Here is a 26,935-nt window from a genome sequence, read left to right as displayed (position 1 = left end):
TAATCATTTTAAAGCGTTCTTGTGCCAAGGGAAAGTATCCCGCGAAAGGGCTTCTTTTCTGAATAATTCTCCAATTTTATTGCTCTGCACTGGTCTATCATTGCTGTATGTCAATTCAATTAGCTGCTGTCCTGAGACAGTTGGGATAATTTATGAGAAGTATTAAAAAGCACATTGTGATGAGCTTGCTGAAAGCTATGGAAGAAACTGAGGCTTGCCTTGAAACTACCGACCGTGGGCTGCACACCATCTTTGATGTCATGAGCAACTAAATGGGCCAATTCACTGTTCTTTTCATCAATACTCCAGGGAATAAAGCTATAAAATAAGCCAGGAACAGTATAAGCCAAAGGAAGGAGAGTTACCATACGCCGGAGTTTGAAGCCAGAGGAAGGAACTTGCCTCAGAACAGAAACGTCACTCTGTTCATAATCAGAACCTCTCCTGGCCCCTTAATTAGTGCAGAGTGTGATGACTAGTCGGTCAGTCTGGTATAATACTTAAAGATGTTTGAAAATTCATTCGTGATTCAACTTTGGCTTTAAGAGACAGATGCTCATGGAATTTTTAGCACATGTCTAAAATCGCATAAGGTTTTCAAACTGCTGTCTGTTGGGCTTTTCTTAGGAGATGGAACCACAGGGTAAAACAGAACTATTTCCAAGTTAAGCACATGAAAGGTGACCTGTGATGGGCCTAGATTATATTTTTTATTTTTTGACACAAATAAGTGTGGATTTGTCCATATATTATCTTTACAATATTTGAATTTTAAACCTAGGCCAGTTATTCCCGAACTTTAAGTTAATCACCTGGAGCATCGGCTGATGAATGAATGAACAAACTGTGGCATAGTCCTCCTTGCAATGGAATATTATTCAGCCGTAAACAGGATGACGTACTGATAGTCCCCCAACACGGCTGGACCTTGAAAACGTGATGCTGAGTCAAAGAAGGCAGACACAGAAGGTCACATGTTGTATGACTCCATTTATATGAAATGAACAGAAAGGCAAACCTATAGAGACAGAGGGCAGATTAGTGGTTGACAGGGCCTGGGGGAGGCGATGTGAGGAGTGACTGCCTAATGGGTCTGGGCTCTGTTTCGGGGCTAGTGTTCTGGAATTGGATAGTGGTGATGGTTGTATAATATTGTGAATGCACCAAAAGCCACTGGATTTTATACTTTAAAACGGTGAAATTTTTGTTAAATGAATTTTACCTCAATTTTTAAAAAAAATCACCTAGAGAGCTTGTTAAAACACGGGTTGCTGGGCCCCACCCCTGAGTGTTTCTGCTTCCGTAGGTCTCGGTGAGGCCTGAGCATTTGCATTTCTAGCAACCTGCCAGGTGATACTGATGCTGGGACCACACTGTGAGGACCTCTGGTCCAGTCATTTGATGGGCCGTGGACGGATTCATCCTTTGTATTTAAATCAGTGCATCAAGGGTTTGTGGGTCAGTGTCCAGGCCTCAACAGTTTACTCCGGGTGATCCAGTGCTGAACTGGAAACAGCAATGAAAAAAATGGCGTCTTTAAATAACTGAACTTGGAATCAGATCTAGTGTCTGCCATTCCCTAACTGTGAACTTTTAAACAAGTCCCTTCACCTCATTTGCAAGATGGGAATAATAATACCTGTCTCACTGGACTGTTTGGAAAATTTAAATTTTAAAAAAAAGTATAAAAAGGGAAAAAATAGTACTATTTGAAAGTGCCCTTCATATTACCAGGTTCTCAATAAATAGTTATTCAAAATTATATATAAGTATATATCAATTAAATATAATTATATGCATTAAAGTTTTATATGATTTCTATTATATGGATAAATATGCATGATATATTTATTTTACATATATGTAAATATATCTGTTTTATTTGTGTGGGTGGGGAGGCGGTGTCGGGAGTGGGTGTGTTCAGTAGTTGCCTTGGCAAAGGCCCAGCAAGGGGCCGGTGGGAAGGGCTCAGGCCATATTTGAATCTTCTTGGGATCGTCCTCAGAGCTTTGACTGTGACAGACACTTGAAGATGCTTCTCAAGCGAATGAGTGGCTGACGGGCTCAATGAAGGCGTAGCGAACGCGCCACCCAAGGTTTAATTCCGCTGTCATCAACAGCTCAGAGGCAGAGTTGGCACCTGGGAAGCAGGGTAATGAGCGTGCCCGTGCCAAGCACCATCCTGGTGTCATTCTTTCACATGTGGCTGAACTGGAGAAATGGCAATCTTAATAATGGTTGTGCAGATAGATCCTGTCCGTGGATTCCTGACAGCGTGCTGGGGAGCGGATTCCATGCCTTGTTTGTGGGCCATTGGCACATTTTTCATGCAAACCAGTGAACTGTTCTTTGGCTCCTCCAGCCAGTAGTCAGTGGCGTCTATTGTGCCCTAGGCACTGTGCAGTCAGTGGCTATTTGGGATGTAAACGACATCCAAATATGTGTAGATTAGGGTTGTATTGTAATTAGAAGAATCTAACATTTGATACCGTCAAATTTCCTTATCTCTTGAGATTTGAGGTTATTTTAGATCACTAAATTCCATTTATTGTGGGAGGGCCATTGGGTTAGAAATAATTTTTAGATATCTCTTCTTACACACCAGTCAACTGAGAGGATCTCAGAAGAAGAAGGGAGACGATGAGCAGACCTTTGCTTGTCAATCAAAACTGGTTTGCTAACAAAGGGGAAAATAATAAGAGTCTGAAATTCTTATGAAAAATGCCTTCAGCCCTTGTTAGTGCCTGGTCCACACGGGGCAAAGCCCCTCCGTTTAATGATACTCCATGGTAGTCTTCTTGCCATCAGTATGACCTCCAGTGGCTGAGGGGCTTCTCGGGAGAAGGCGGCGCTTCTCTGGGTATGTGGTACTGAAGGTAGAGTCTGCTTCTGTCCTGTTGAACCCGTTCTTCTAGGCCAGTCACGCCTGTCCATGAACCTTTGCTCCGGCTCATCCCTCTGCCTGGAACGCTCTCCCTCTAGCTGTGCCCACAGCCTGTTCCCTCACATCCTGGTGAGAGCCCCAAACGCCACCACCCACCCAGTGAGGGCTTCCCTGACCACCCTCCCTAAAACTTCAGTCCCTCCCATTTACAGCCTCTCCCTCTTACCTGTTTCATTTTTCCTTAACATTCATCCCTTTCTAACACACTTAATTGACTCCGTTGTCTTACGTATGATCAGTCTGCCCCCTGGAATGCAAGCTCCTCGGCAACCAGGATCTTTGTTTGTTTTGCTCATTCCCATATCCCCAGAGCCTCGGACAATGCCTGGCACATAGTAGCTGTTGAATAAATATTTGCAGAATAATTGAATGATGAGTGACAGGTTGCTCTGCTTTTCTTCCTCTAGTACCTGACTTCCTCTAAATGCCCAAATAGGGTTCGGGAATAGTCTATCAGAGTGAAATAGTCCAATCAGAGTGTCCTCTCTGGTGAGAAATCATGAAAGGATGGAACCAGCAAAGTTTCTCTACAGATACAAAATGCTCCTTGGCCTCATCGCCATTTGTCCTCAAAGGAGAGTTCTCGGATGATGGCAGAGGTGTTTTTCCATCCTCACGGAGAGATAGGAATGCTGACTGACCCAGTCCATGGAGAAGGCAGGAATGTTCAGCAAAGGGGCACTGGCCTTCCCAAGGGGCCTCACTGAGCAAGTCAGAAAGACCCCAGATTGGAGGGGAAGAGGATCCACCCACATGTGCTCGTGGCAGAAGCTGTGAGCCGCGGCCAGCAGTTGCTGGAGGTTTTACTGCACTGACTTTGAAGACAAGCGGTGCGCTGGTGAAGTCAGGCCGTGTGGCGTGAGCCCTGGATCTGTGCTGTCTGTGAGCGACCCTGAGAAAGGACCTGTTTCAGTGTCAGCAAATTCATCAAGGCCGCATTTGGCTTCTGAGGAGAACATTGCTGCTTTGTTGTTAAAATGGAGACACCTCAAGGAATTAATGCCTGGACGTAGTTCCTTGCAGCAAGGTTAAAAACCTCTGAATTAAAGATGAATATTATGCATGCATTAAATGAAAGAAAATTTTAAAAGCATTTGGGGTTTGTCCTTCAACAGAATAGGAAAAAGTTAAGAGAAATAGAAATTTATTGTTACACAGATGACTACCTTCTATCTGACAATAGCTCACACAGACACACAACTGTGGTTTTGCCAACAATGACCTGATCTCTTGTCCTCTCCCAAACATTCCAGAGTTTAAATCCCGGACTTAAACTGATCTCCTTCATCTTGGTTCTATCCCTTTTCTTTAATGTCAACCCCCCAAAAGCCCAAACTGTATTTGTTATTTTGAAAGACCGCGAGCTGGAGGGCCTGTCGGAGCCATGACCGGAGCTGGTCTCGGCCATCTGGTCCCTGGACACTGGTGGACATTCTCTGCTCACTTGTGAAGCGGGGTGATTCATACCATGCTTTCATCAGGCTTCTCTCAGCTACTGTTGTTGTTGCTATAAACCCTTCCCGAGGCTTATAATTATCCTGGTGTCTTTCCTAATTAACTGTTAACAAATTCTGGAAATTAATTCCTTTCCAGAACAAACTGGTAAGAGTTCATCACAACACCAGTTGCCTATCATCGAGTGAGAATGAGGTTTAGTCTCCCGGATCGGGCCCTGAGATACGCGCATGTGTCCTAGGAAAACGCCCGCACAGCGAAGAAGCTCTGATCTATGCCTGGATGAAGTTGTTTCTTTGTAAAGAGAAGAACTGCTCTCAATTCCCTGTGTAATGTACCGTCGTCTTTTCAATACAAAGCCCTTCTAAATTGATAAAATTATAATTTTTCTTGTGGATCATCATTTGAAGTTATACAGCATCATTTTCATACCAGGAATAATCAATCTGTCTGCCCAGGAAAGCTATAAAGACTTCAAAAGGGACTTTGTTGCAGCGCTACAAATAAGTCCTGCCTTTGCATCCAAGAGCAGGACTTGCATTTATTAATTTAGTTGTAGATTAGAATTACACTCCAGAGTTAATAACCTGAGATTGATAGAAAACACTTGGGGAGGATAAGACAGTGTTACCAGTTTGGCCATGAAAATCATCACAGTCTTGAAATATTGCCAAACTTTATCATCAAATGGTAGCTAGTCTGCCATCTTCAGGGAAACGTAGCAGCCTGCATTGGTTTGACCAGTTGATTAGGATCTGATTATAATGTCATCCTGTAAATGGCTACGTGCCGAGAAGGTGCTTGGGCTGGCTTCAGCAGGTCCTGCTTCCTCACTAAGTCATAAAACTTTCTGTGTTTCCTGCATGCTTGTCCCTTATAATTCTTGCTACCTCAAGACATGGGAAAATGCATTGGTAAAAAAGAGTGAGACACCCTATATATGTTGGGTAACATCAGCTGATGTAGGAAACAAAGCCCCAATTTTCCGTAGCTTACCTTAATAGAGGTATGTTTCTTTCCATATGACACCCTGGGGCTCCATCTGCAGGTGGCTTCCCTCCCTACAGTGAGTCAGGACCAGGTGCCATGTCTGGCTCCTCCGTCGCCTAGGACATTAGAATACCTGTTGGAGCTCGGTTGACAGAAGGGGAAAGAAAGGACATAAAGAGGAACAGTCACTTAACCACCTTAAACAGGAAGTGACCCACATCACTTCACTTCTGCTCGTGTTCTGTTGCCAAGAATTAGTCACAGAGCCCACCCAGTGCAAGGGGAATGAGCAGCCCCTTGAGACCATGGAAGGAGGAGCGTGAACTTTGTGGGGAAGTTGGCCAACTCTGCCTCATCCCTTTGTAGCCCTGGTATTTCGAGGCGAGAATCGGACCTGCATTTCTGGCCACCTCCATTCTCTAATAGCTGTGCTTGGGTAAGACAGCGATTTGCCCTTCATAGATCCAAATGCCAGCATCGGCCAGCCCTGGCCCACAGTGGGGGTTGTGTCCATGGAACCATGGAATTGATAAGCACTGTCATTTGTATTTCTTTCTTCTTTGTGCTTTCCAATAAGGACATCAGTATGTGTTCACATTACAAGCTGCAGAGCCTAAGAATTCATTTCCATTGTATCATTTCACACAGAACTATTAATAATGTCTGTAATGAGACTCTGTCTAAACTTGCTGATTTGAAAGCCATCAAAAGATCATTTCCTTTTTGATAAAGCACTTCTCATTGGTGGTGCTGGCACCGTACAGGAATGGATTTCAGCAGGTAGCTGAATGTGCCTCATTTTCCACTGAATAGTTAAGCTTTTGTCCGCTGAGACTAACAGTGGACAGCTGGGCAGCTGTTGGCAGCGGGTACCATGAAGTGCTGACCATTGCCCACCCCAACCCTGACTGTCCGGGCTCTTCTCCACAGGTACCCGTTCCCCATGGTGTTCAGCAGCTGCAGCAGGAAGGACCTGGAGGCCAGCCTGGAGAAAGGCATGGGGATGTGCCTCTTTAACTTGCCAGAAGTCAAGCAGTCTTTCGGGGGCCAGAAGTGTGGGAATGGATACGTGGAAGAAGGCGAGGAGTGTGACTGCGGGGAACCGGAGGTAAGAGAGCCGTTTCCAGAACATTCGCCTCACGTTCATGGCTGGGCAAAGAAGTAAGAATTTGGAGGAATTGTGTAGCAGAATGAAAGTGCCAGAAATTCAGGATGGAAAAGTCCTACATGGCCATCTTGAACATGCCTCACAGGCCAGGGTGGCCTTCTTGAATTTTAACCATTGCAAGGAATAAGTTGTATCTGGTTTAAAGAGATAAAGCATGTTCTCTATTGAAGGACGCGGTATTCTCGGCAAGATGCAGACAAGAACAATGAAAAGGCATTTAGCTTTGAGTTTGACAGGGAAAAAGGCCTTGGAATGCTAGCTTAAAATGGCTAATAAGCACCATTTCTTTCTCTTTGTAAGGCAGGCAGGCAGAGGGGAATTTGAATAAGCATCGTTCGTTTTTAACCCAACTTCTTCCCAGTTGAAATTCCGCTGTTGCTGCCCCAGCCTCCTCTGTATGCGCGACCTGCGGCTCGCAGCTCTGCCTCTCTGCTCGTTAGCTTTCAGAAGCAATGAGTGAAAGCAGGGACCATTTTTATCCAGAAAAGGCTTATTTAACCCTGTTTCCTAGCCAATGTCAGGAAATTTTCTGTAGGGTCCAAGCTATGGTTAATCAACATAAAAATTATAACAGCCACTTTTTTAAATCTCTGAATAATCTTGAGAAGGATAGAAAAAGACAGGACACAGGGAGACTTTCTGGTGGAACAAGTGGCCCCTGGAAGCTTGGAGGAGGCTGTGTTTAGAATAAATCAAAGCAAGTAGTTTGTGTGGCAGGCACTCTCCATGTGGGATTCCCTCCCCCGAGAACTTAGGCAAGCTGCAATGGGAGACAGGTTCAAGGCGGGTTTAGCTAAATTCACAGACAGGCTTAATGCGGGCTTAGGATGAGCGTGTCTGGGAGGGCTGCTCTGAAAGGGGGATTCTGGGGTGGAAGGAAAATTGTGCCGAGACTCTGGGACATCCCTCAAACTCAGGTTCATCAGACAAACAACTGGCTACAGAATCTGCATCGTGTCCCAATCTCCAAGTCGCTGAGGTTTCCCATACCAGCAGGAAGGATCTTGGTCTCGGTCTGACCATTTCTGCAGAAATGTTGGGCGTGAATACGTACTGGGGGATAGGAGTTGTAGAGGTGGTTTTATCGAATGTTTTTGTGCCTTTCCCAAACTCAGGATCCATCAGTGATAGTGGTGCCGGCCATAGCAGTGTTTAATTTTGCTCACAATGTGCAGGGAGTGGCTGCTGTGCAGGAGAAGGTCCTAATTATGACGTTACAGAAACTCTTTAAGACGAGTGGAGGAACACTTGAAACTGTCATGGGATGGGGTATGCAGAAGGGAAATTCCTTGATGACTTTGTTAATTACTTCAAGAAATCAATTAGTTTACCCATATTTCTCAGGAGAGGCCATGTTGACTCAAAATAGTTTGTCTTTTATTTGAACTCCTTGTAATTGTTGATTAATCTAAATAAATTTGACAGCTCTTCATGGAGCCATGAACTCTCAGGTTTGGAATGACTCTATTAGCAGTCTTTTATTTTATATACCAGCACCACCACCACCAGCGTCACTGCCACCCTCACCCTCACTGTTAACATTACGACTGTTACCATCTCCACCTCCATCACCATCACCACTACCACCCCACCCTTATCACCACTACCATCATCTCCACCACTACCACCACCATCACCATCAGCACCACCATCATTATCATCATCATAACCACCACTACTGTGCCTGCATCACCGTCACCACCATCGTCATCACCCCCACAACCATCATACCATCCCCACCATCCCCACCACCAATGTTACCACTGCCACCATCATGTCAGCAAATGCTTGAGTGCCTGAAATGTGCCAGCCACTGATGTTGTAATTCTCTCTTTTATCTGCATCCTGGAGTCATTCAGCTTCGACAAGGTGCATACTCTCTCTCCAGCCGGCACACTGCATTGCAGGGATGTTTTGATTAAATGTAACTCCTTCCTTAGGTAGAGCCAAATTCTACTTGCATATAATTCTCAACTTTATACTTCTGTGGTTTGGTTCCTTATTTCACAGGATAAGTTCTTGATATTTGAAGGGAACTCTCATTCTCCTCATCCAAAGTTCTTTCTTCCAATAAATCTTTTGAAGTTACAGGCAAGCCTTTTACCTCACTTTTTTTTGTTTTTCATGTTTTGCTTTTCAAGTTTCAAGCTGAAACTGTGTCTAGCAGTGTGACAGCCCGTTTCCAGTTTCTAAACTGCTTTGACCAAAACCTTTAGTCAGATCTGTCACCCTGGGCTCTTTTTCCCCTACCTAGTGTTCAGCTCTGGAAATGTTCACCGTGCCTTGGATTCATATTGGTCCGTGCATCCCCGGCCCATATAGGGACTCAGCACGTCACCACATCAGTAAGTGAATGAGGTCAGAACAGCTTCCCCAGCTCACAACCAGAACCAGCGTCTGTTCCCCTGCTCCCAGAAATAATCCCCCTTATTTTCAAGAAGTTGCATGACAGTCTTATCTTAGTTCCTTGTGATTAAGAATCTATGTCTACGACCTACAACACGAGTATGACAATTAGGGCATTTGCAGGGAATTCTCTAATGGCTTCATTATTCTTTCTTCTTTGGAGACTTAGTGTTCATCGGCTCTGTTGAACTTCTCTATTGAGTACTAAAACAAATATATCAACAGATGAAGAATTTGTCTCTTCTGATAAATACAGTGCTGCAGGAGAAATAGATTCTGGATAGTTAAAAAGGCAAGTGACTGCTGACAGCTTCCCGTACAGGGCATTGGATTTACATCAACCGTAAGGCTATCCTGACAACTCACTAATTCTTCCAGCTAACAGGCTTGGGAAAGCAGCCTTATCTCCATGTTTAAAGTCAATAAGATGCCAGTAGCTTGCAAATATCTTTTAAACTTAGTTATGTTTCTCACATTATCAATCCCCTTTGAAGTCAAAGCCATTCTACTTGGCTGCGTTTCCATTTGAGCTGCTGCTGATATTATTTAGTGATTTGGTGGGGGGTGGGGAGGTAGTTCTTAAAGGATCTTGGGACCCAGTTTTAGGATGGCTGATTTTACTTAGAAGTTCAAGGAAATCTGTAATTTGGTTAATGGGTTATAAGTAGAGCCACTTAGACCATAGAGAACAGGACGACATTGCTGTACATTTGATGACGCTGATCGGGAATGCAATTGAGGGACTGCTTTTCAAAACACAAAGCAAATTCCTAAACTTTCTAGGATTGTAAGCCCATGAGTTAAAAACTCTTACTGTCATGAAAGTTACAGCTATGACTTCTGGCTGGCAGTTTTATCTTATTGTATATATTATACACTCCGGATGTTTATAAAGTCCTTGAACAAATGTAAAATTTAATCACTTTGGCTATATGTATAATAGGAGAAAATGGTAAGCACCAAATGAGAGCACAATTCACAGAGTTTTACACAGGATGCAGCTCAGATATCTGGGTTAGCCATAAATCTTCCAGATTATTGACAACATTTTATTAATTACGTGTATGATACTAATGACAAATTCATTCACAAAAGATGGTTTTCAGGAATAAATTATTATAGAATTAAGCTAGGACATGATTGGCTTCAGGCTAGCCAATAGTGTATAAATTCTTCAGCACATATGATATATTGGATAAAATAAAAGGACTTTGATAAATTAATTAGTACTAAAGACTCTATGAACTCGTCCTTCTTCTAACAATTCAATTTCTTCCAAAATATGTAAGCTCCAAGTTACTGGAATGTTCTAAAGTATAAGGACTTCATAAATATACTAGATAAATGTGTATAGGCCTTTTGTTGAGAGCTAAGCAAAAGGCGTCAATCTCTTATTTCTTTTTGTTGGGAAAAATAGGGTACTTGAAAGCACAGGATAATAAAGGAGTGAACTTCCTTTCTCACCTTTGTTTCAGAGAGGACAGTACCTCTAATATTCCATCTGTCTGTTTAAGTCCCTTGCAAACCAGTAGGCACGGCCCGTAGACTTCCTTCTGGGCTCTTGGTCATTCCAGGAGGCCTAGTCAGGTCAGACAGCCCACTTGTGCTGAGAAAGGGTCTCACCTACAGCATTTGGTTGAATTTCAGGGAAATGTGGTTCAAACACAATTAACTTGACTTCATCACCTGCCAGCACTCTAGATCAAAAGGGCCAGTCTTTGAAGGGTAAAGTTAGTACGCTGCTATGTATATTTTTAAATAAGTAAGTTCAAAATACCCCAGTGATCCTGATCCAATTCATTGCAGTAAGACTTGCAGTCCTTGGAGACCCCCTTACGGAGCCCCAACATCCTGCTGACTTGAATGAACATGCTAGCCAGCCCGCCTGGCCAGGTCCCTCACCCCTTCCTGAAAGGCTTCATGAAAGGCACTTGAGTGCTGCTGACTTTTCCCAGGGCTTCGCAGACCCAGTCAGTTCATAAACACTTAACAGAAGCTTTGCTTTCTTACAGATGAAGATAATCCTCGGTCAGGCTGGTTTTCAGCTCAAGAGCCAGGCCTTCTGGTTCTTTCTTCCCTTTGGCAGTCACTTAAGGTGCAACGTTTGCCTCCAGTGAGCAGTTGCTCCATATGACCCTGTCAAACAAATTCCCCTCTCCAGGAATGTACGAATCTCTGCTGCAATGCCACCACCTGTACCCTGAAGCCGGACGCTGTGTGCGCACATGGGCTGTGCTGTAAAGACTGCCAGGTGAGTTCACCTGGTCCGAAGGCCACCCACGGGCTCAAGAGGGTCAACACCAACGCGGGGCAAGCAATATGTCAGGATGATTTCCCAACACTCACTGCTGTGGAAACCGTAACTCCTTATCACAAAAGCTGGTATTATCCACCATCTGTTTTTATTATCTTCCAATCTTCATGTGAAATGCATATTTTAACTGCTAAGTCATCTGTGATAATTTATTTATGGGGTGAAAAGTAATCAGACCAAAAAACTCAAGCTGGATGTTAAATGTCCCAGTTGTGCTGTTGGATGTGCAGTCCTGTTACCATGACAAGAAGGCTTCAAGGGCAGGTCCCCACTCCCATCACTCAGCTTCACACTGGGTCCCTTGGCTTGATCCTAAGACCATCTGCCTCCTGGGCTGAGAAGCCATACAGGTTGCTCCAGGGGTTTGTGTAAACATCTTGACCTTGATGTCCTCCTAACAGGAGGTACTGGCCCACCCACCCCAGCCAAGAGTGGCCGTTTTATGCTTTTGCCATTTCTGCTGCCTCGACTGCATTTGTTTTGGCAATTCTATTGTTTGCCTCCTTATTCAGAGCTGAGATCTGACGGAGTGGAAGCCTGAGCTTTTGATTCCAGGGTTGCAAGGGTAGAGTTTTATTTCTTTTTAAGTAAGCGATTGATCTTGGCATTCTGCTAGCAGGAACTCCCTCTTAGCTGTCCCACGAGAGCATGGTGATTTAGAAGTGCATTACATGTCACATTCAGCCTCACAATATTCTTCATCCCCTTCCTACTCGTGACTAACTTATGGGGAACGTTAAAAGAAGCTGGCCCCATGTGGGTACCCAGCAGCGGGAGGTGGAAGGTGCCTGGAGTGAGGCTGGGTGGGGGGTGGTCACTGGCTGTGTAGCTTCAGACAAGCCACTCCGAACCTTAAACTTCTTCAACTGCAAAAAGATGAGGCATTGGTCGGATGGTTCCTAACATCCTTTACTGCTCGCTTGCTTTGCTTCTCTCTCTCTCCCTATGAACTCCTACAGACAGGTTTCCACTTCTATGATTTGATGACAAAGTAAAATTGCTATTGTGATTGTGGCTTTGGTATTATTTTTGTCAACTTGCCCACAAATGCTAGAGCTGTAAGTGCACACATCATCTCAAAACCCACGATGGTGTTGGCGACCAAAGATCTTAAGAACCAATGAGCCCAGCAGCAATGTACCTGCCTCCTTTTCTGAGGTGACAGGTGCCAGCAACCAGCTTATCTGCTCATCAAAAAACCCTAATGTTGCATGAAATTAAAAAGAGGCTGCTCTTGGTTGCCCCCGCATAGCGGAAAGGGGAACCCCAAGCGAGACTTTGTTTATTTAGTGAGCTCTGTCTGCTGTAAGAGGGCTTCCTCTGCAATCCTCGCTCCTCTACGTGAGGCCCTCTGAGGATGGCCTTGCTCCGGTCCACCCGAGGAGTGCTGCCGGGAACCTGCTTCCCCCCCTCCCTCGGCACACATGCTATAAAGGCCCTCTCCTTTCAGCTGAAGCCTGCAGGAACAGCATGCAGGGACTCCAGCAACTCCTGCGACCTTCCGGAGTTCTGCACAGGGGCCAGCCCCCACTGCCCAGCCAACGTGTACCTGCATGATGGGCACCCGTGTCAGGGGGTGGACGGCTACTGCTACAACGGCATCTGTCAGACCCACGAGCAGCAATGTGTCACGCTCTGGGGACCAGGTAGGTGGCTGCCGCCAGCGAGGTGCAGAGCAGTGGGGCTGGGCACTCCCTCTCCGTCAGCATCACTCCTGGATGGTGCTTTCTGAACAGCTGCCTTCTGTTCAGCCGGGTGCCTGGCTCCCTGGATGGGCTGGGGCCGTGCCCACTGGGACTGCAGGAATGGGCGCTGCCCGGAGCTCGCGCTACCCGGAGCTCACGCTGAGGAGTTCAGTGTGGTCCAGCGAGAGATGTGTGAGCACTGCCTGTGTGCCCCATGGGGTGACAGGGATGAATCTGCCATGACCCCTGCCTTCAGTTTAACAGGTAGTTAGGCAGACAGATGGACAGAATTTCCCACTGCCACTCTGACAGTGTAAGGACTTCTTCGTGCTCAAACGAGGAGCCCAACCAAGAGCTGAGGCTGCTGGAGGGGAAGTCCCTGCAGCTGGCAGGGCCCCTGCAGCGGGAAGGCCCCGAGCAGCCTTGATGCATGAGTCCTCTGTGACCGGGAAGGACAAGGAGAGGTGACTCCTGATACAGGGAGCAGTGAGCCAGCATTCGGACAGGAAAGCACAGGAAAGGGACAACCAGCTGAGAGGCCTGGCCACCAGAGCTGGGAGGAGGAGCGTGGAGTCAGTGTTTGAGGGCCGTGAGTGCCATTTTGGTTGCGAAGGCAAAGTGACGGACTCGTGTGTTCCAGAGAAAGTGCCTGGATGTGAGTGAGGGTGGCCAGGAAGCGGCTGCCCGTGCCCCGCTTCCTGTGTGGGATGCTGGGCTGGCTGCTTGGTGTGTTTTGTCCCTTCTAACCCTCCAACGACCGCTGAGGTAGGGACAATGACTACAGTTTTACAGAAGGCAAAGTTCAAACTCGGAGGCTGGAAGTCAGTTTCCCAAGGTCATGAGGCTGGGATTTGAACCCAGGCCCTTGCGAGCCAAGGCGCATGCGTAACCCCCACGCTATGCAGTCACCCGAAGAGCCAGGTCTTGAACCAAAGTTCCACAGACGCTCTAAAATTAAACAGATGCTCAGACGCGAAAGGGGGAGGAACCGGGCGCATGTTGTGTCTCTCCTCTGTTGCCCGGTCTTCTGGGGCCAGAGGTCCAGGGCCCCGGAGGGCAGCCCAGAGCCCTGTGGGCTCATCACCCCAGGATCTGCTGCCTGTCCCCAACTCCTCGGGTTCCCACAGTGAGCCCTGCGGAGAGTACTTCCCAAGGGCACGGCCCCAGCCCGCCTTGTCATTCTCCTCCCTCCTCCTGCCGGCTGCAGGGCTGACCTCAGTTCTGGCCGGAGACCCCAGCTGTGGGAAGGCCACTATAGTCAGCCAGGCAGAGAGCCAGGCAAGCCCAGGCATGTCTCTAGGGGGAAGGGAGGTTCCATATGTTCCTTTGTCAGACTTTGTGGTGAGGTTTTGGTTTTGGGAGAGATGAGGGAAGTAAACTAAAGCAAAAAATGATGACTAAACATCAAAGCTTGGGTTTGCAATGTCATGTGAAAGCAACGACCCAAGCCTGGCAGACAAGGACAGATGTTTCTAGGGGCCGTGTCCTGTCATGGAGCCCACTACTCCTGCCCACCAAAGATGCCCCTCTGCACATGGAACTTTCCGAGGGAAAAGGAAGAGCAGCCTGGCTGCAGCAATAAGGGGCTAAGGCAGCCTCCATTTTCCTCACCCTCTGAGGACGTCTTCCAGCGCTCCTCAGACTTCCTTGATGCACCTGAGCTGGCAGAAGGAAGAGGCCTGTGGTGCCTGGGGCCCTTCTTCATCTGACCAGCCCTGAGCCTTAACCTCCTTGCCTGCTGGGGCTGGAGGGCCCCCAGGCAAGGGTGGGGTCTTGCTGTCTCAAGGTGAATGGCTTGCAATGACAAGCACAAAGTGGGCACTCACTATGCGTGTGTCAAATGGCCGGATGCACTCTGACTGGTTTAATGACCTCAGACGCCTTTCAGCCAAGTGAGGTCACTTTGGGACAGTGGCTACTGCTACAGACCAAATCTTCATGGCCTGAGGCATCCCTAGTGGCCATCCGTCCCCAGCCTTTCTCCGGGCTCTGTAATCTCCCCTCCTTGAGTTACAAGACGGCACAAGGCTCCCTCCCAAGGAACATTCCGCGGCCAGAGCACACAGAGAGCCTGGAGCTTTGCGAGTGAAATGTGCTCCTCGGTGCCCTGCTGTGTTAGAACGTCTGGCCCCATTTCCAAAGTGAGGTCAGATGGAGCTCCACGGCTCTCTCTGAGCCACCGCCACTGTGTGACTCAGCTGGCTGCGTGCCTTTGGTTCATGGTGACCAAGACTGGTATTTATTATCTCATCGCGTTAGTCCTTCTCAAGCTGCCTGACCAGAGAGAAGGCCAGACAGGCAGACAGACTGACGACCTGACTCATGGACTGAGCTTTTCAAAAGCAAGAGCAATAGGACGTCACCCGCTTTGAACTCTCAACATCCTTGTGTCTGAGGATGGGGCTGAGGCCTGGCTGCCGGGGTCCTGCCCCGTCTCCTGAGGTGGGGCTGCTTCCCTGGGGGTCCCACTTGCCTCTCCTCTCCACACCCTCACCCTGGGGGCTGAGGAGGCCTTTGTCTGGGCAGTGGTGGGTTTGTGGAAGGCGTCCTTGCACATCTGCTAGACATCTCTGGCATCAGGGATGTTCAGAGTTCCTGGAAACGACAAGCATGGGAACCAGGTTTCGGGAGCCACCTCAGGCTTGTGACTTCCTGGGGTTCAGTTTGGCTTGGCCAACCCCTTCTTAGTACTTCAAATCACCATACAAAGTTCCTCAGGCAAGCAGAGAACACGTGGTTCAGGACCCGCTCTGACCCTCTGTACCTGGGGGCTTCTTAGAAGAGTCTTCACCCCCTTTGCAAATGCTTTTTCTTCCATATCGGTGTGGCTGCCTTGCTGTCTAGTTCAAGGGTGCTGTATGAGTTTCCTGTGGATGCTGTAACCAATTGCCACACACTTAGTGGCTTAGGGCAATACAAATTTATTGTCTTATAGTTCTGGGGTCACAAGTCCTAAAATCAAGATGTTGGCAGGACAGTGTTCCTTCTAGAGACTCTAGGGAGGGAATCCATTTCCTTCCTTTTCCAGTTTTCAGGGTCTGCCTGCATCTCTTGGCTCATGGCCATGTCCTTCATGTTCAAGGCCAGCAGCATAGCATCTTCAAATCTCTGCCTCTGTCCAACCTCTCCTTCTTTAGTCACATTTCCTTCTCTGGCTCTGACGCTCCTCCCTCCCTCTTATAAGGACCCTTGTGATTATACTGGACCAGATCATCCAGGATAACCTCCTCATCTCAAGTTCCTTAACTTCGTCACATCTTCAAAGTCCCTTTTGCCATGTATGGTGACATATTCACATTAGGATTAGAACATGGGCCTCTTTGGGGGCCATTCTTCTGCCTCCCACAGGCATTGAACAGACCACTTACTAGCAGGGTGACCTGTAGCAGATTATTCAATCTCGGTGAACCTCATCTGTAAAAAGGGGATAGGAATATGCCTACCCCATGGGTATACTGTCCTCTAACATAGTCTATTATCTATTTCATGTAATACATCACATGCACCAACAGGCTAGATGCTCAGTGCCTAGGAAACTGAAACCCTATAAATGTCACTGAGCTCGCAGGAAGCTCACAGACTAGCGAGCAAGATGCTTAAGTCCTGGGGCTGTAGTAAAAGGGCTGTGATATGGTGGGGCATGGAAGAGAGAAGCGACTTAGCCTGCAGGGTGGAGCCAGCCAGGAAGGCATCACGGATGAGGTTACCCTGGAGTAGTCATTTGCCAGGGGTACAAAAGGAAGGGTATTTCCCACAGACGAAAGGGGTCAAGGTGCACAGGAACAGTGGGGCCGTTCCAGGGAACTGCAGGCAGTTCTGCTAGTCTAGAGCTTGGCCTGTGACCTGGAGGGCAGAGATCCTCTTCTGTCACTCTGTTCTCTCATTTATTAAATATTCATCGGTGTCCTGCTATTGTAAGATGCTGACTCAAGAGCACAGACTCTGCCAGAGTGACATACTTCCCACAGTCCTGTGTGCTCTTGCCGGACCTGGAGTAGAGTCAGGATGTGACTGTCACAATCCCGGGGGCGGAGGTAACTTCCTCGGCCAGGCCCCTGGCCAGCTAGATGCACTGGGCTGAGAGCATTTTACGGCGGTTGGCTTCAATCAGCTTTTCATGACGCAGAGAAGGAAAACTTACTGTCAAGGACGCATTTGCAGTATTTCATGTCCCCACCCATCAGCAAATGCTCTGGGATCTGGACCACGTTTGCTTTGGGGTTACTTTAGGCCTCCTACGAAGCACGGAACTCAGAACTCTAGGAGTCATGAGTTCTTGCTCTGCTGGCCCATGCCATCTGCACCCCAGTGACCTGGCCGAGTTGTTGAGTCACCCAGAATCCTCTCGTTACAGTCAGGAAATCAGCTACTCACACTCCAGATCTGGCTACCCAGACACCGACCGGATGAAGCCCTTCCTTCCAGCTAACTATTCCCTTTCGAAATGGACTTTTCTCAATCCAGCATTATATTTCAATAAAATAGTCCTGCTTCCAAATCTTTCTACAAGTGAAATGATGGAAAATTCAAAACATATGCCTTCAACTCCTAACTGGCAAAGCAATACAGTTTGAGAATACCTTTTGGGGTTTTGTTCATTTGTTTTCCTAATTATTATTGTTGATGATGATCTTTGTTGGCTAGGAGTTTAAATTTTTTTCTCACTGGTTTTTCTCCCACAAATCTCGTCTCTCAAGACTTTATATGTTGGTGTCAAACACATAAACGTTATCTGCCGTTCAAACTGTGGCCTGTATTTAGCTCTTTGTCCAGTTTAGTCTTAATAGTCACAAAGATTTTCGGTCACTGTGACATGACCTTTATTCCTCCTGAAATACAGCTGGATATTTTTCTCCAGGCAGAAAATTTACTTTTGCCAATGTTGTTTATCCAAACCACTAGCATGGTTACTGAAAGCGTCACTTGGAAATTAATCTTAGAGATAACTCCATGTCTAGAGCCACAAACGATCTGCATCAGGGAAGTCCTGAAATATGTTCATTTTATCTATTTTATCACTCACCAGAAAATTGTGTCACTTGATTTATGTAGTGTCAGCTGGCCAGACAATTTTTATGGGCTGGTAAATATTCAGTGTTTATCTGCAAGGCTGGGTTAAATGGGTTTGCTTTATTATGATACACCTGGGGCAGTACATTTACTAATCATCTACGACTCCAGTGGCTACAGATGGGAGGAAAAGACATTTTTGCCAACAGTCATGTTGTTTAGGGGTGAGGAAAGTCTCTCTTTTGTCTCATTGTATGAGAAGGAAATGATAGAACTTTTTCATTTGGGCTTCATTTTCCGATGAATGCAAAGGTCAGTTTGGAGAAGAGAGACCGGGGAGACATACGGGAGAACATGACAGCCTTCAGTTGTTTATAAAAATACTGTTGTCTGCGGATGTCAGTGACCGGGGTCAAGGAGATTAGTGGCAAGGAGGGAGGAGCTGATCTGACGGAATTGGAGAAGTGTATTTGCATGACTGAGTCATTTTAAGAAAAAGGTTAGATCAAGTAAATTGCGGGCTTAACTGGAGATGTCATCATCTCTCTTTCGAAAGACATAATGACATTGGGAACTTCCAAACCACAATTATAAATATAAGTCATATCGCTCTGAAGATAGACCTGGTAATTAAAATCCATCACTGCCTGTATAATTATAAGATACAGTATGATGTCGAATTCCCTCCGAAAAGCTAAATTTTCTCTTTTGATAATGGCAAAACATCTAAGTGTTCCGTTATTAAGAATTCAAAGGGTGTGAATTGATGTAATATCACAGCGATAAGAAAACCATTGTTATTTTTTCCAAGAGACAGACATGAAGTCTCTTGTCTTCATAGAAACATGAAGACAGACATTTTTAAGTGCAGCAACTTTAACCCAAATCTGTGCCTTTCTAACATCTGACGAATGGATAGAAGTCGTTTACACTTTTTAAATTATTGACCATTCTGTCTCTAAGATGAATGCCAGATGGCCATTAACACACAAAAGCCGCGTGGACACTTTGCTGGACCCGCCTGCATTGTGCTACCCGGCATGGGCAGGCTCTGGACAGCCAGGCTGCTCAGGGGGTTGTCTCTGGGGTTTGTTCTCCTAGTCTGTTTCCTTTAACGATGTTTTCTTTTAATGCAAGAGCTGTATCTGCTCCCAAGGTCAGCACTAAACCCGCTTTCTGGTTTCTCTGCTTATAAGTTTTCTTATTTTGCCCAAACGTTGAGGGAATGACAGTTTCTCTCTCCAGGAAGTAAAATGTCTGTCTTTTCATGACCTTGTATCTTCTTTCCTCATAGGACAGCACAGTAATACTTGATTTGATGTAAATGAATAAGTGAAAATCCAGAGTCACAGAAAAGATGAACCAGGAGACAGTGTTCATTTACCCGAGATGCTTTGTTCTGCACAAATCACAATTGACGTCCTCTGGGGAGGCCAGTTGAGATGTGATGTACTTTCCCCAACTGCTTTCCCAGTGGCTTGTCACTCATTCATTCTTGGAACACGCCTGCTCTGCACAGGCCTGAGGCACCATCCCTGTCCGCAGGGGTTTTTACAGTGTGGCAGGAGCCTTGGGACATCACAGGAGGCAAAAGCAAGTGTGGTAAATACAAGGAGGGGACACCCTACAAGATGAATGAGAGAAGGACCCCAGCCTCGGGGGAAGGTGTGATGGAGGAGGCCCTGAAGACACAGTCAGTGATGTTGAGCAACATGGCAGCTCAGGACCCTCGTCCACAGCTTCCAGCAGTCAGGTTCCAAGGAAGATGCTGATTTACTTGCCTTTGGTCATATGCCAGCATTGACACAGTCTTAGGCATGGAGCATTCTGATTGTCCCGACCTGAATCTCATGCTTGTCCCTTTGGCATTGGGCAGGAAAGTTAGCCCCACCTGAACCTTATAAAATGGATTTCCCATAAGAAAAGCATTTTGTTCCTAGAAAAAGGGATATGGGAAAGGTGTTACACCAAGTAAACAATTGAACAGCCCCATGCCTCCTACCTTACAATTCATTTTCACAAACCCCTAAAGTTGCTCCAAACCATCAGAGGAAAGCTCTCCCGCTGCGCAGATTCTCCCAGAAAGAGAGATTACTCCCTAGGAGGGGCGTGGCCAGCATGCAGCTGGTAGTACCAGAAGACGTGGTGCTGAGCAGTGCCCCGCCTCCAGCTGGGAGCTTGCTGGCCCCAAAAATGGACCTGGAACCTGGCATGGCACCGTCCTACAGCCTGAAATTGGAGGTTGGGCAGCAGCAGGCCGTGTTGTGAACTGGATCAAGTGTCGACTGCTTATATACTTCCACAATCAGTTTCACTCATTTTAAACCCCTTGGCCTTTAAATGTCCATGTTTCTCATGCAAGATTTCTCATCCCAACGTGGAGACTCCAGGGTAGGAAACGCTAGCCAACCGGATGAGAACAGGCATTGTAAACAGGGTTCTACCCCATCCTCCGCCCACCTTCTGCCAAATTAAAACAGCAGCAGTTTCAAAGCATTGATGAAAGTCGATCAAAGTTGGTGAAAATTGTCAGTCCCTAAGTGCTTGTGGATGAAGAATGCAAAAGATCTTATCCGTCAATGTTGGCCATGAATTACTTATCAGAGTATACTTTCCCTTAATTCTCCAGATGAAGGAATGAAGAAAGTGTGTGACAAGGGATTGGTATGCGTTCTGATCTTTGATTTCACAGAGAGAGATCTGTCCATCCTACCCCAAGTTTATGCAGCTGATGAAATCATGACCTATTTCTCTTCTAAATCTGAGTTTTCTTTGCCACGTTGTAGTGAGCTGTGTCTTTGCCATGTGCCGTTGATGATGACATGTCCTGCCATACATCAACGGTAAAGTGTGACATGGCATCTCCTATTCCCTCGAGTTTAGGGTGAGAGCTAAAATGAATAAAACTCTTGGAAACAGACATTTTTGGTTTCCTGGGAGAGACAGAATGTTAACATTTAGAACTCTGCATTGTTCAAGCCACTGGGCGAATGAATACCAGAGTGGAGTAAATTTTCCTGATCAAACCCCACCTAGCTTTGTTTCTTTATGGACTGACTTCTCCCCTCAGAAGTTCTCAAGTTATTATATTCAGAATTTTTCATTTCTTTTCCTGATCAATAGAGATTCAACAAAAAGGCATGAAAATGTTTACTGCCTCTCTCCATCACCCTCCTCTTGGAGAGAGACCCCACTGGGTGCGCTCAGACTCAAGGGCCTGTCACTCAATTTGGTTGACACCTGAGAAATAAGCATGGAGTGGCGAGTATCACAGCCTGTCAAGTTATTCTCTGGAAAAGGATTTGGTGGAGATGGAGTCAAGCCCAAAATCACATGGATCGCAGGAGTCTTTTGGTGCTTCTGGAGAGAAAGGAATGGCAGAGACAGAAGTCTGTTGCCAGTTAGGTTTCTTCTAAGAGGGTGGCAGCACAGGACTGCAGCTGGATAGAAAGATCGTGGACTTTGGCTTTAGATCCATGAGTCAGGCCTGACTTTACTACTTATTCACATCGTGATCAGCAAGTTGCTAAAACACTGAGCCTTAGTGTTTAAGTGTGAGAAATGGGATATGTAGACCCTACAAGGTGATTATAAGGATTAAAGATACTGCATGCTGTAACCAGCACAATGCCTAAGAGTAGGGTGCCCAATAAATGGCATGTTGGTGATCTCAAATGTGCCAGTTCATTTTAAGTGTGTGTTGGTTTGCTTAAGGGCAAGGAATTACAGGGAAGAGGACCTTTGTTCCCAGGGCTCAATGGAATAAAGAGGAGTCAAACCCCAGTGTCTTTACTCAAGGTCTCCTGCTGCCTCTTTCAAAATGGTACTCGGCACCTCTGCAGTGAGATGAGGTTCTGGAGGCCCAGCCAGAGTAGGCTGGGAGGGTGCCCAGAGTAAACGCAGGACTCAGGGCAGTGGGGAGCCTTACTCCTGGAATGAGTAAGAAGGAGAGGGGTGCAGGGAAGTTGAAATCTTTGAGCTATGACTATAGTTTTTATTTAATATGCAAAGTATGTACAAAACCTCCCAGGGTTTCAGATAAGGAGAATGTCTGTCTTCTTCATTTCCTGAGGTGGGTTCAGGAATTACTTATTCAGTCATTCAAGAGTCTTCATGGTTTTCTATGATGTGCTAAGCACTGGGGACAATCATCTCTTAAGGAGACAGGTATATAGTCCCTATTGACATGATCGTGAGCTATGACAAATATGGTAAGTGTAAGGTCAGGTAACAGGAGCTCTCTTCTCCCCTACATGTTCTCCCATCCTTAATATCCAGGAGCCAAGCCATCGCCTTCCCCATGATCAATGGCAGTCCTCATTATAATTCAGTTTACTGACAGCCTGCCATGTGTCAGGGACTCACTGAGCATCCCAGCACCTTTGAGTCAGATGACGTCCTTGTCCTCATTTTACAGATGAAGGAACAGAGTCTGACCAGGGTCTCATGATATGTAGGGTTGACACCAGATCAGCCCTCATTGTTCTGAGTCACACGTCCTTCTTCTTCCAACACAGTCACCAATTATAGAGATCAGATGAAAGGAGGCCTTCCAAAAGGAATTGAGACTTGATAAACATTTTTTGTTGTTTTTCTTAGATCCTGTACGTGCCCAGATATAAAACACAGTCTCCCCCAAAAAATTATCCATCAGAAAGAACAACTTGTTGCTGATCTCTGAATCTCTCAGCTGCGTCTTTGGAACATCATAGTCCAATCGAGGGGGCACGTTGAACCTCACGAACCTCTATCAATGCTGGTTTAGGAGGCTAATTGAGGTCAACTGACAACATTGGGTTTTAAAAAAAGAGAAGGATGTTCATCGTATGTTTAGTTATTCATGCCTGCTCTTGACTTCACGACTTGACACATGACTTCACGCCTGCACTTGTTTTATTCTGGTGAAAGAGCTTTCAGAAGATCATTTTGACAAGCACCAAGATGGGTGGTTAGGTTGTGGAGATCAGGAATAGACACCCGCTGAGCAAATTTAAAACAGTAAAGTCAGAAGACTCACTGTTGGGCAAGTGGATTCATGTGCCTAAAAAATCTTTGTGTCACTAAAGATGTCCAGTGACAGCATCCCAACAGAATAAAAAGGTCAGCATCAAAAGAAGCTAGAAATGCAGGGGATGTGCTGTAGAAAACAGACTTTTTTTAACCACTTTATTGAGATATGATTGACATACGAAAAGCTGTACGTATTTAATGTGTACAACCTGATGAGTTTGGAGATAAATATACACTTGTGAAACCATCACCACAATCTATGCCATAAACATATCCCTCACCTCCAAAAGAGTCCTCTCACCCTCATTTATTATTATTTGTGTGTGTGTGTGTGTGTGATAAGAACACTTAACATAAGACCTACCCTCTTAGCAAAATTTTCAGTATACAACACTGTGGGCTCTATGCTGTACAGTAGGTCTCTAGGACTTATTCATCTCAGATAACTGAACTTTATACCCTTTGACTGTCATCTCCCCATTTCTCCCAGCCCCCAACCCCTGGAAACCACCATTCTGCTCTCTACTTCTATGAGTTCGACTTTTTTAGATTCCACATATAAGTGAGATCATGCAGGACTTATCTTTCTGTCTGACTTATTTCACTCAGCATAATGTCCTGCATGTTCATCCATGTTGTTGCAAATGGCAGGATTTCCTTCTTTTTCGAGGCTGAATAATTTTCAATTGTATGTATATACTACATCTTTATTCATTCATCTATCAGTGGACACTTAGGTTGCTTCCATGTTTTGGCTGTTGTGAATGATGCTGCAGTGAACACGGGAATGCAGATATCTCTTTGAGATCCCGATTTCAATTTATTTGGATATATACCCAGAAGTGGGACTGCTGATCATGGTAGTTCTATTTTTGACTTTTTGAGGAACTTCCATACTGTTTTCTGCAATGACTGTATTAGTTTACATTCCCACCAACAACATACAAGGGTTCTGTTTTCTTCACATCCTTGTCAACACTTGTTATCTTCTGTTTATTTGGTAATAGCCATCCTGACAGGTGTGAGGTGATATCACATGGTAGTTTTGATTTGCATTTCCCTGATGATTAGTAACCTTGAGCACATTTTAATGTACCTGTTGGCCATTTGTATGTCTTCTTTGGAGAAATGTCTATCAGTTCCTTTCCCCATTTTTTTAATCTGGTTATTTGGGGGCTTTTTGCTATTGAGTTATAGGAGTTCCCTATATATTTTGGGTTTAAACCCTTTATCAGATATATCATTTGCAAATATTTTCTACCATTCTCTGAGTTGCCTTTCATTTTGTTGATGATTTCTCCTTTGCTGTGCAGAAGCTTTTTAGCTTGATGTAGTCCCACTTGTCTATTTTTGCTTTTGTTGCCTTGCTTTTGGTGTCATCTCCAAGAAATCACTGCCAAGACCCATATGAAGGAACTTATCACCTATGTTTTCTTCTAGGTGTTTCATGGTTTCAGGTCTTATATTTAAATCTTTTATCTATTTTGAGTTAATTTTGTGTGTGGTATAAGATAAGGGTCCAATTTCATTCTTTTGCGTGTAGATATCTGGTTTCCCCAGCACTGTTTATTGAAGTAACTATGCTTTTCTCCTTGTGTATTCTCGGCACCTTTGTTGAAGATCAGTTGACCAAAAAGAAGTGTAAAGAATCTGCATAATATTGTTTTATGATATAGGCGAGTTTTATAAAAAAGCAATATTTCTTAATTAAAATGTGACTTTGCAGGGGCAGCCTGGTGGCATAGTGGTTAAGTTCACACACACTGCTTTGGCAGCCTGGGGTTCACAGGTTTGGATCCCAGGTGCAGACCTACACACTGCTCATCAAGCCTCGCTGTGGCGGCATCCCACATACAAAATAGAGGAAGACTGGCACATATGTTAGCTCAGGGACAATCTTCCTCAAGCAAAAAGAGGAAGATTGGCAACAGATGTTAGCTCAGGGCTATTCTTCCTCACCAAAAATAAAAAAAAGTGACTTTCCAATATTTCTCATCATTAAGTTAATTGGCAACATATTATAAGATTCTCAACAATGTCATCCATGTTGCTAAAAATTCACATATTGAAGTTGGCCATCAATCTTTCTGTGGGATTTTCTCATTAGGAAAATGGCAGCTCTCCTTAAATGTGGGGTAGCCTTCTACTTGGATGTGCACAGTACTTCAGAGTTATCAGGAAACCCTTGTATTGTTTTATAACCTCTAGTGACGTTACAAGTCATTGCATTGTACCTACACCTGGCTTTCTAAGCCATGCTGCCCCGTTGGCATTTGGGGCATTAAAGTCCCAAGCACACCCTGACCCAGCAGGTCCGTACGTTCTAGGTTTGGATTCCTAAGCAGCGATCCAGCATTTGTTTTCTCTTCCAAGATGCTTTCATACTTGTTTAAACACTGTTCGTGTTCCTTTACTTGATTTCCTGTCGTAATTTTAGCCCCTTTATTTGGTATTGATATATCAAGCTTCCCTTTGTTTTCCCAATACATTGCCAGTGTTTTAGATCCCTGTGGAAGCCAGCCTCTTTCTCTGCTTTCCTTTCTCTCTCTTTCTCCCTTCTGTGCACCCCAGTCCAACCCTCGTCTGATCCTGCCTCTGAGCTGTCTGCGAGCTCACGTGTCTAAAACTGCTCAGAAATCTCGCTTTACAGCTCCCTATAAGGAAAACAAATTTATCAGTTAACACATTTGAATTGTAGCACAGTATATATATTTTTTAAGTGGCCACATTTCCAAGGAGAGAAATTACTTGAAAATAGTAAGAGTGACAGAATCTATGTAGCATCAAATCGCGTCATGGTCAATGGAAGGGTGGTATCAACTCTGCCTGCCCAGTTCCAGGAGCTTAGCATCCACTAGAAACCACTGGTATTCCCTTTTCCTGGTCTTCTGAGAGGGGAAAGAGGGAAGAAGGGTGCATTTTGTGAGCTCTTCTGTGAGCCGCAGTGGCACTGCGCCCATATCCACCTGAATCTGGGATCCCTCGGGCAGCATGCTGGCAGATGTCATGGCTCTTGCCCTGTTCCCCATGGTGCACCCCAGGGTGCAATGAGAGCCCACTCATCTGCCTGTATCCCCACTCAGCAGTGGGGGACCAGTGCGGACCAGGTCCTGTTCTGCTCTCTGTCTCCAAGGCCTGTGCAGGCTTGGCACATGTGAGGCCTCGATGAACATTGGGGCACTGGAGAGAACAAGGGGGACTTCACCCTCAGGTGGTCCTGCCCTTGATGGCTCTGTGACTTCAAGTAACATATTTCACCTTCCAAGTCCTAGTTTTCTTGTCCATCAATTGGGATGAGACCTCTCTCGAAAGATTCATTATGCTACGTTAAATACTGTTTGTATTCTTTGCTTGATTTCTTGTCTTAATTTTAATCCTTTATTTGATACTCACGTGTCAGGCGTCTCTTTGTTTTGCCATTCCATTTACAGTGGTGAATGCAGGACTACCACATTACCTGGTAAGACTCAGCTTGTGGCCCCTCCTCCAAGTGGTTTCCCTGACCAGTCTGCCTAAAACAACAGCCCCTGGATCACTTACTCTGCAGCTTCCTGCATCGCACTCCCCACCTCTGAGCTTCAGAGGAACATTTTCCATTTCTCCTTGAAATTTGCAAGCAAGCAGGACTTTTGTCCAAATTGGCCACCACTATACCCCCAGAGCCTGGCAGATAGTAAGTGCTGGATAGATGTGTGTGTGATTGAAGTCTGCAACATGATGCAAGGATGGAAGGAGGCATGGATGGATGGATGGGTGGGTGGATGGGAGGGAGGGAGGGGAGAAGAGACAGAAAAACAAAGCCAGACAGGCAAGCAGTAAGTACAGGGTCTGGGCAAGTACACAACCATCAAATTGTTGGTATTCTAGATGCCAGTTTCTCCAAACCATTTGATCAATTGGACCCACGCACTGTGAGCAAAGTACCATCAAACAGGATTAATTTAAGTACAAAG

The 26,935-nt window shown here is 45.7% G+C and overlaps 1 protein-coding gene across 1 annotated transcript in view; it reads left to right on the top strand.

Annotated features, from left to right (window-relative positions):
* Positions 1 to 26,935, top strand: part of ADAM12 (ADAM metallopeptidase domain 12) — a 334,852-nt gene that overhangs the window by 269,663 nt on the left and 38,254 nt on the right. The window contains exons 12-14 of the mRNA XM_046654059.1: positions 6,320 to 6,497; positions 11,125 to 11,214; positions 12,728 to 12,923. Coding sequence (XP_046510015.1) covers positions 6,320 to 6,497; positions 11,125 to 11,214; positions 12,728 to 12,923 — 464 coding nt within the window. The remainder of the gene's footprint in view (positions 1 to 6,319; positions 6,498 to 11,124; positions 11,215 to 12,727; positions 12,924 to 26,935) is intronic.

Source organism: Equus quagga, chromosome 2 (assembly GCF_021613505.1).
Source record: "Equus quagga isolate Etosha38 chromosome 2, UCLA_HA_Equagga_1.0, whole genome shotgun sequence".
NCBI lineage: Eukaryota > Metazoa > Chordata > Mammalia > Perissodactyla > Equidae > Equus > Equus quagga.
This window is presented reverse-complemented; position numbering and strand designations above follow the sequence as displayed.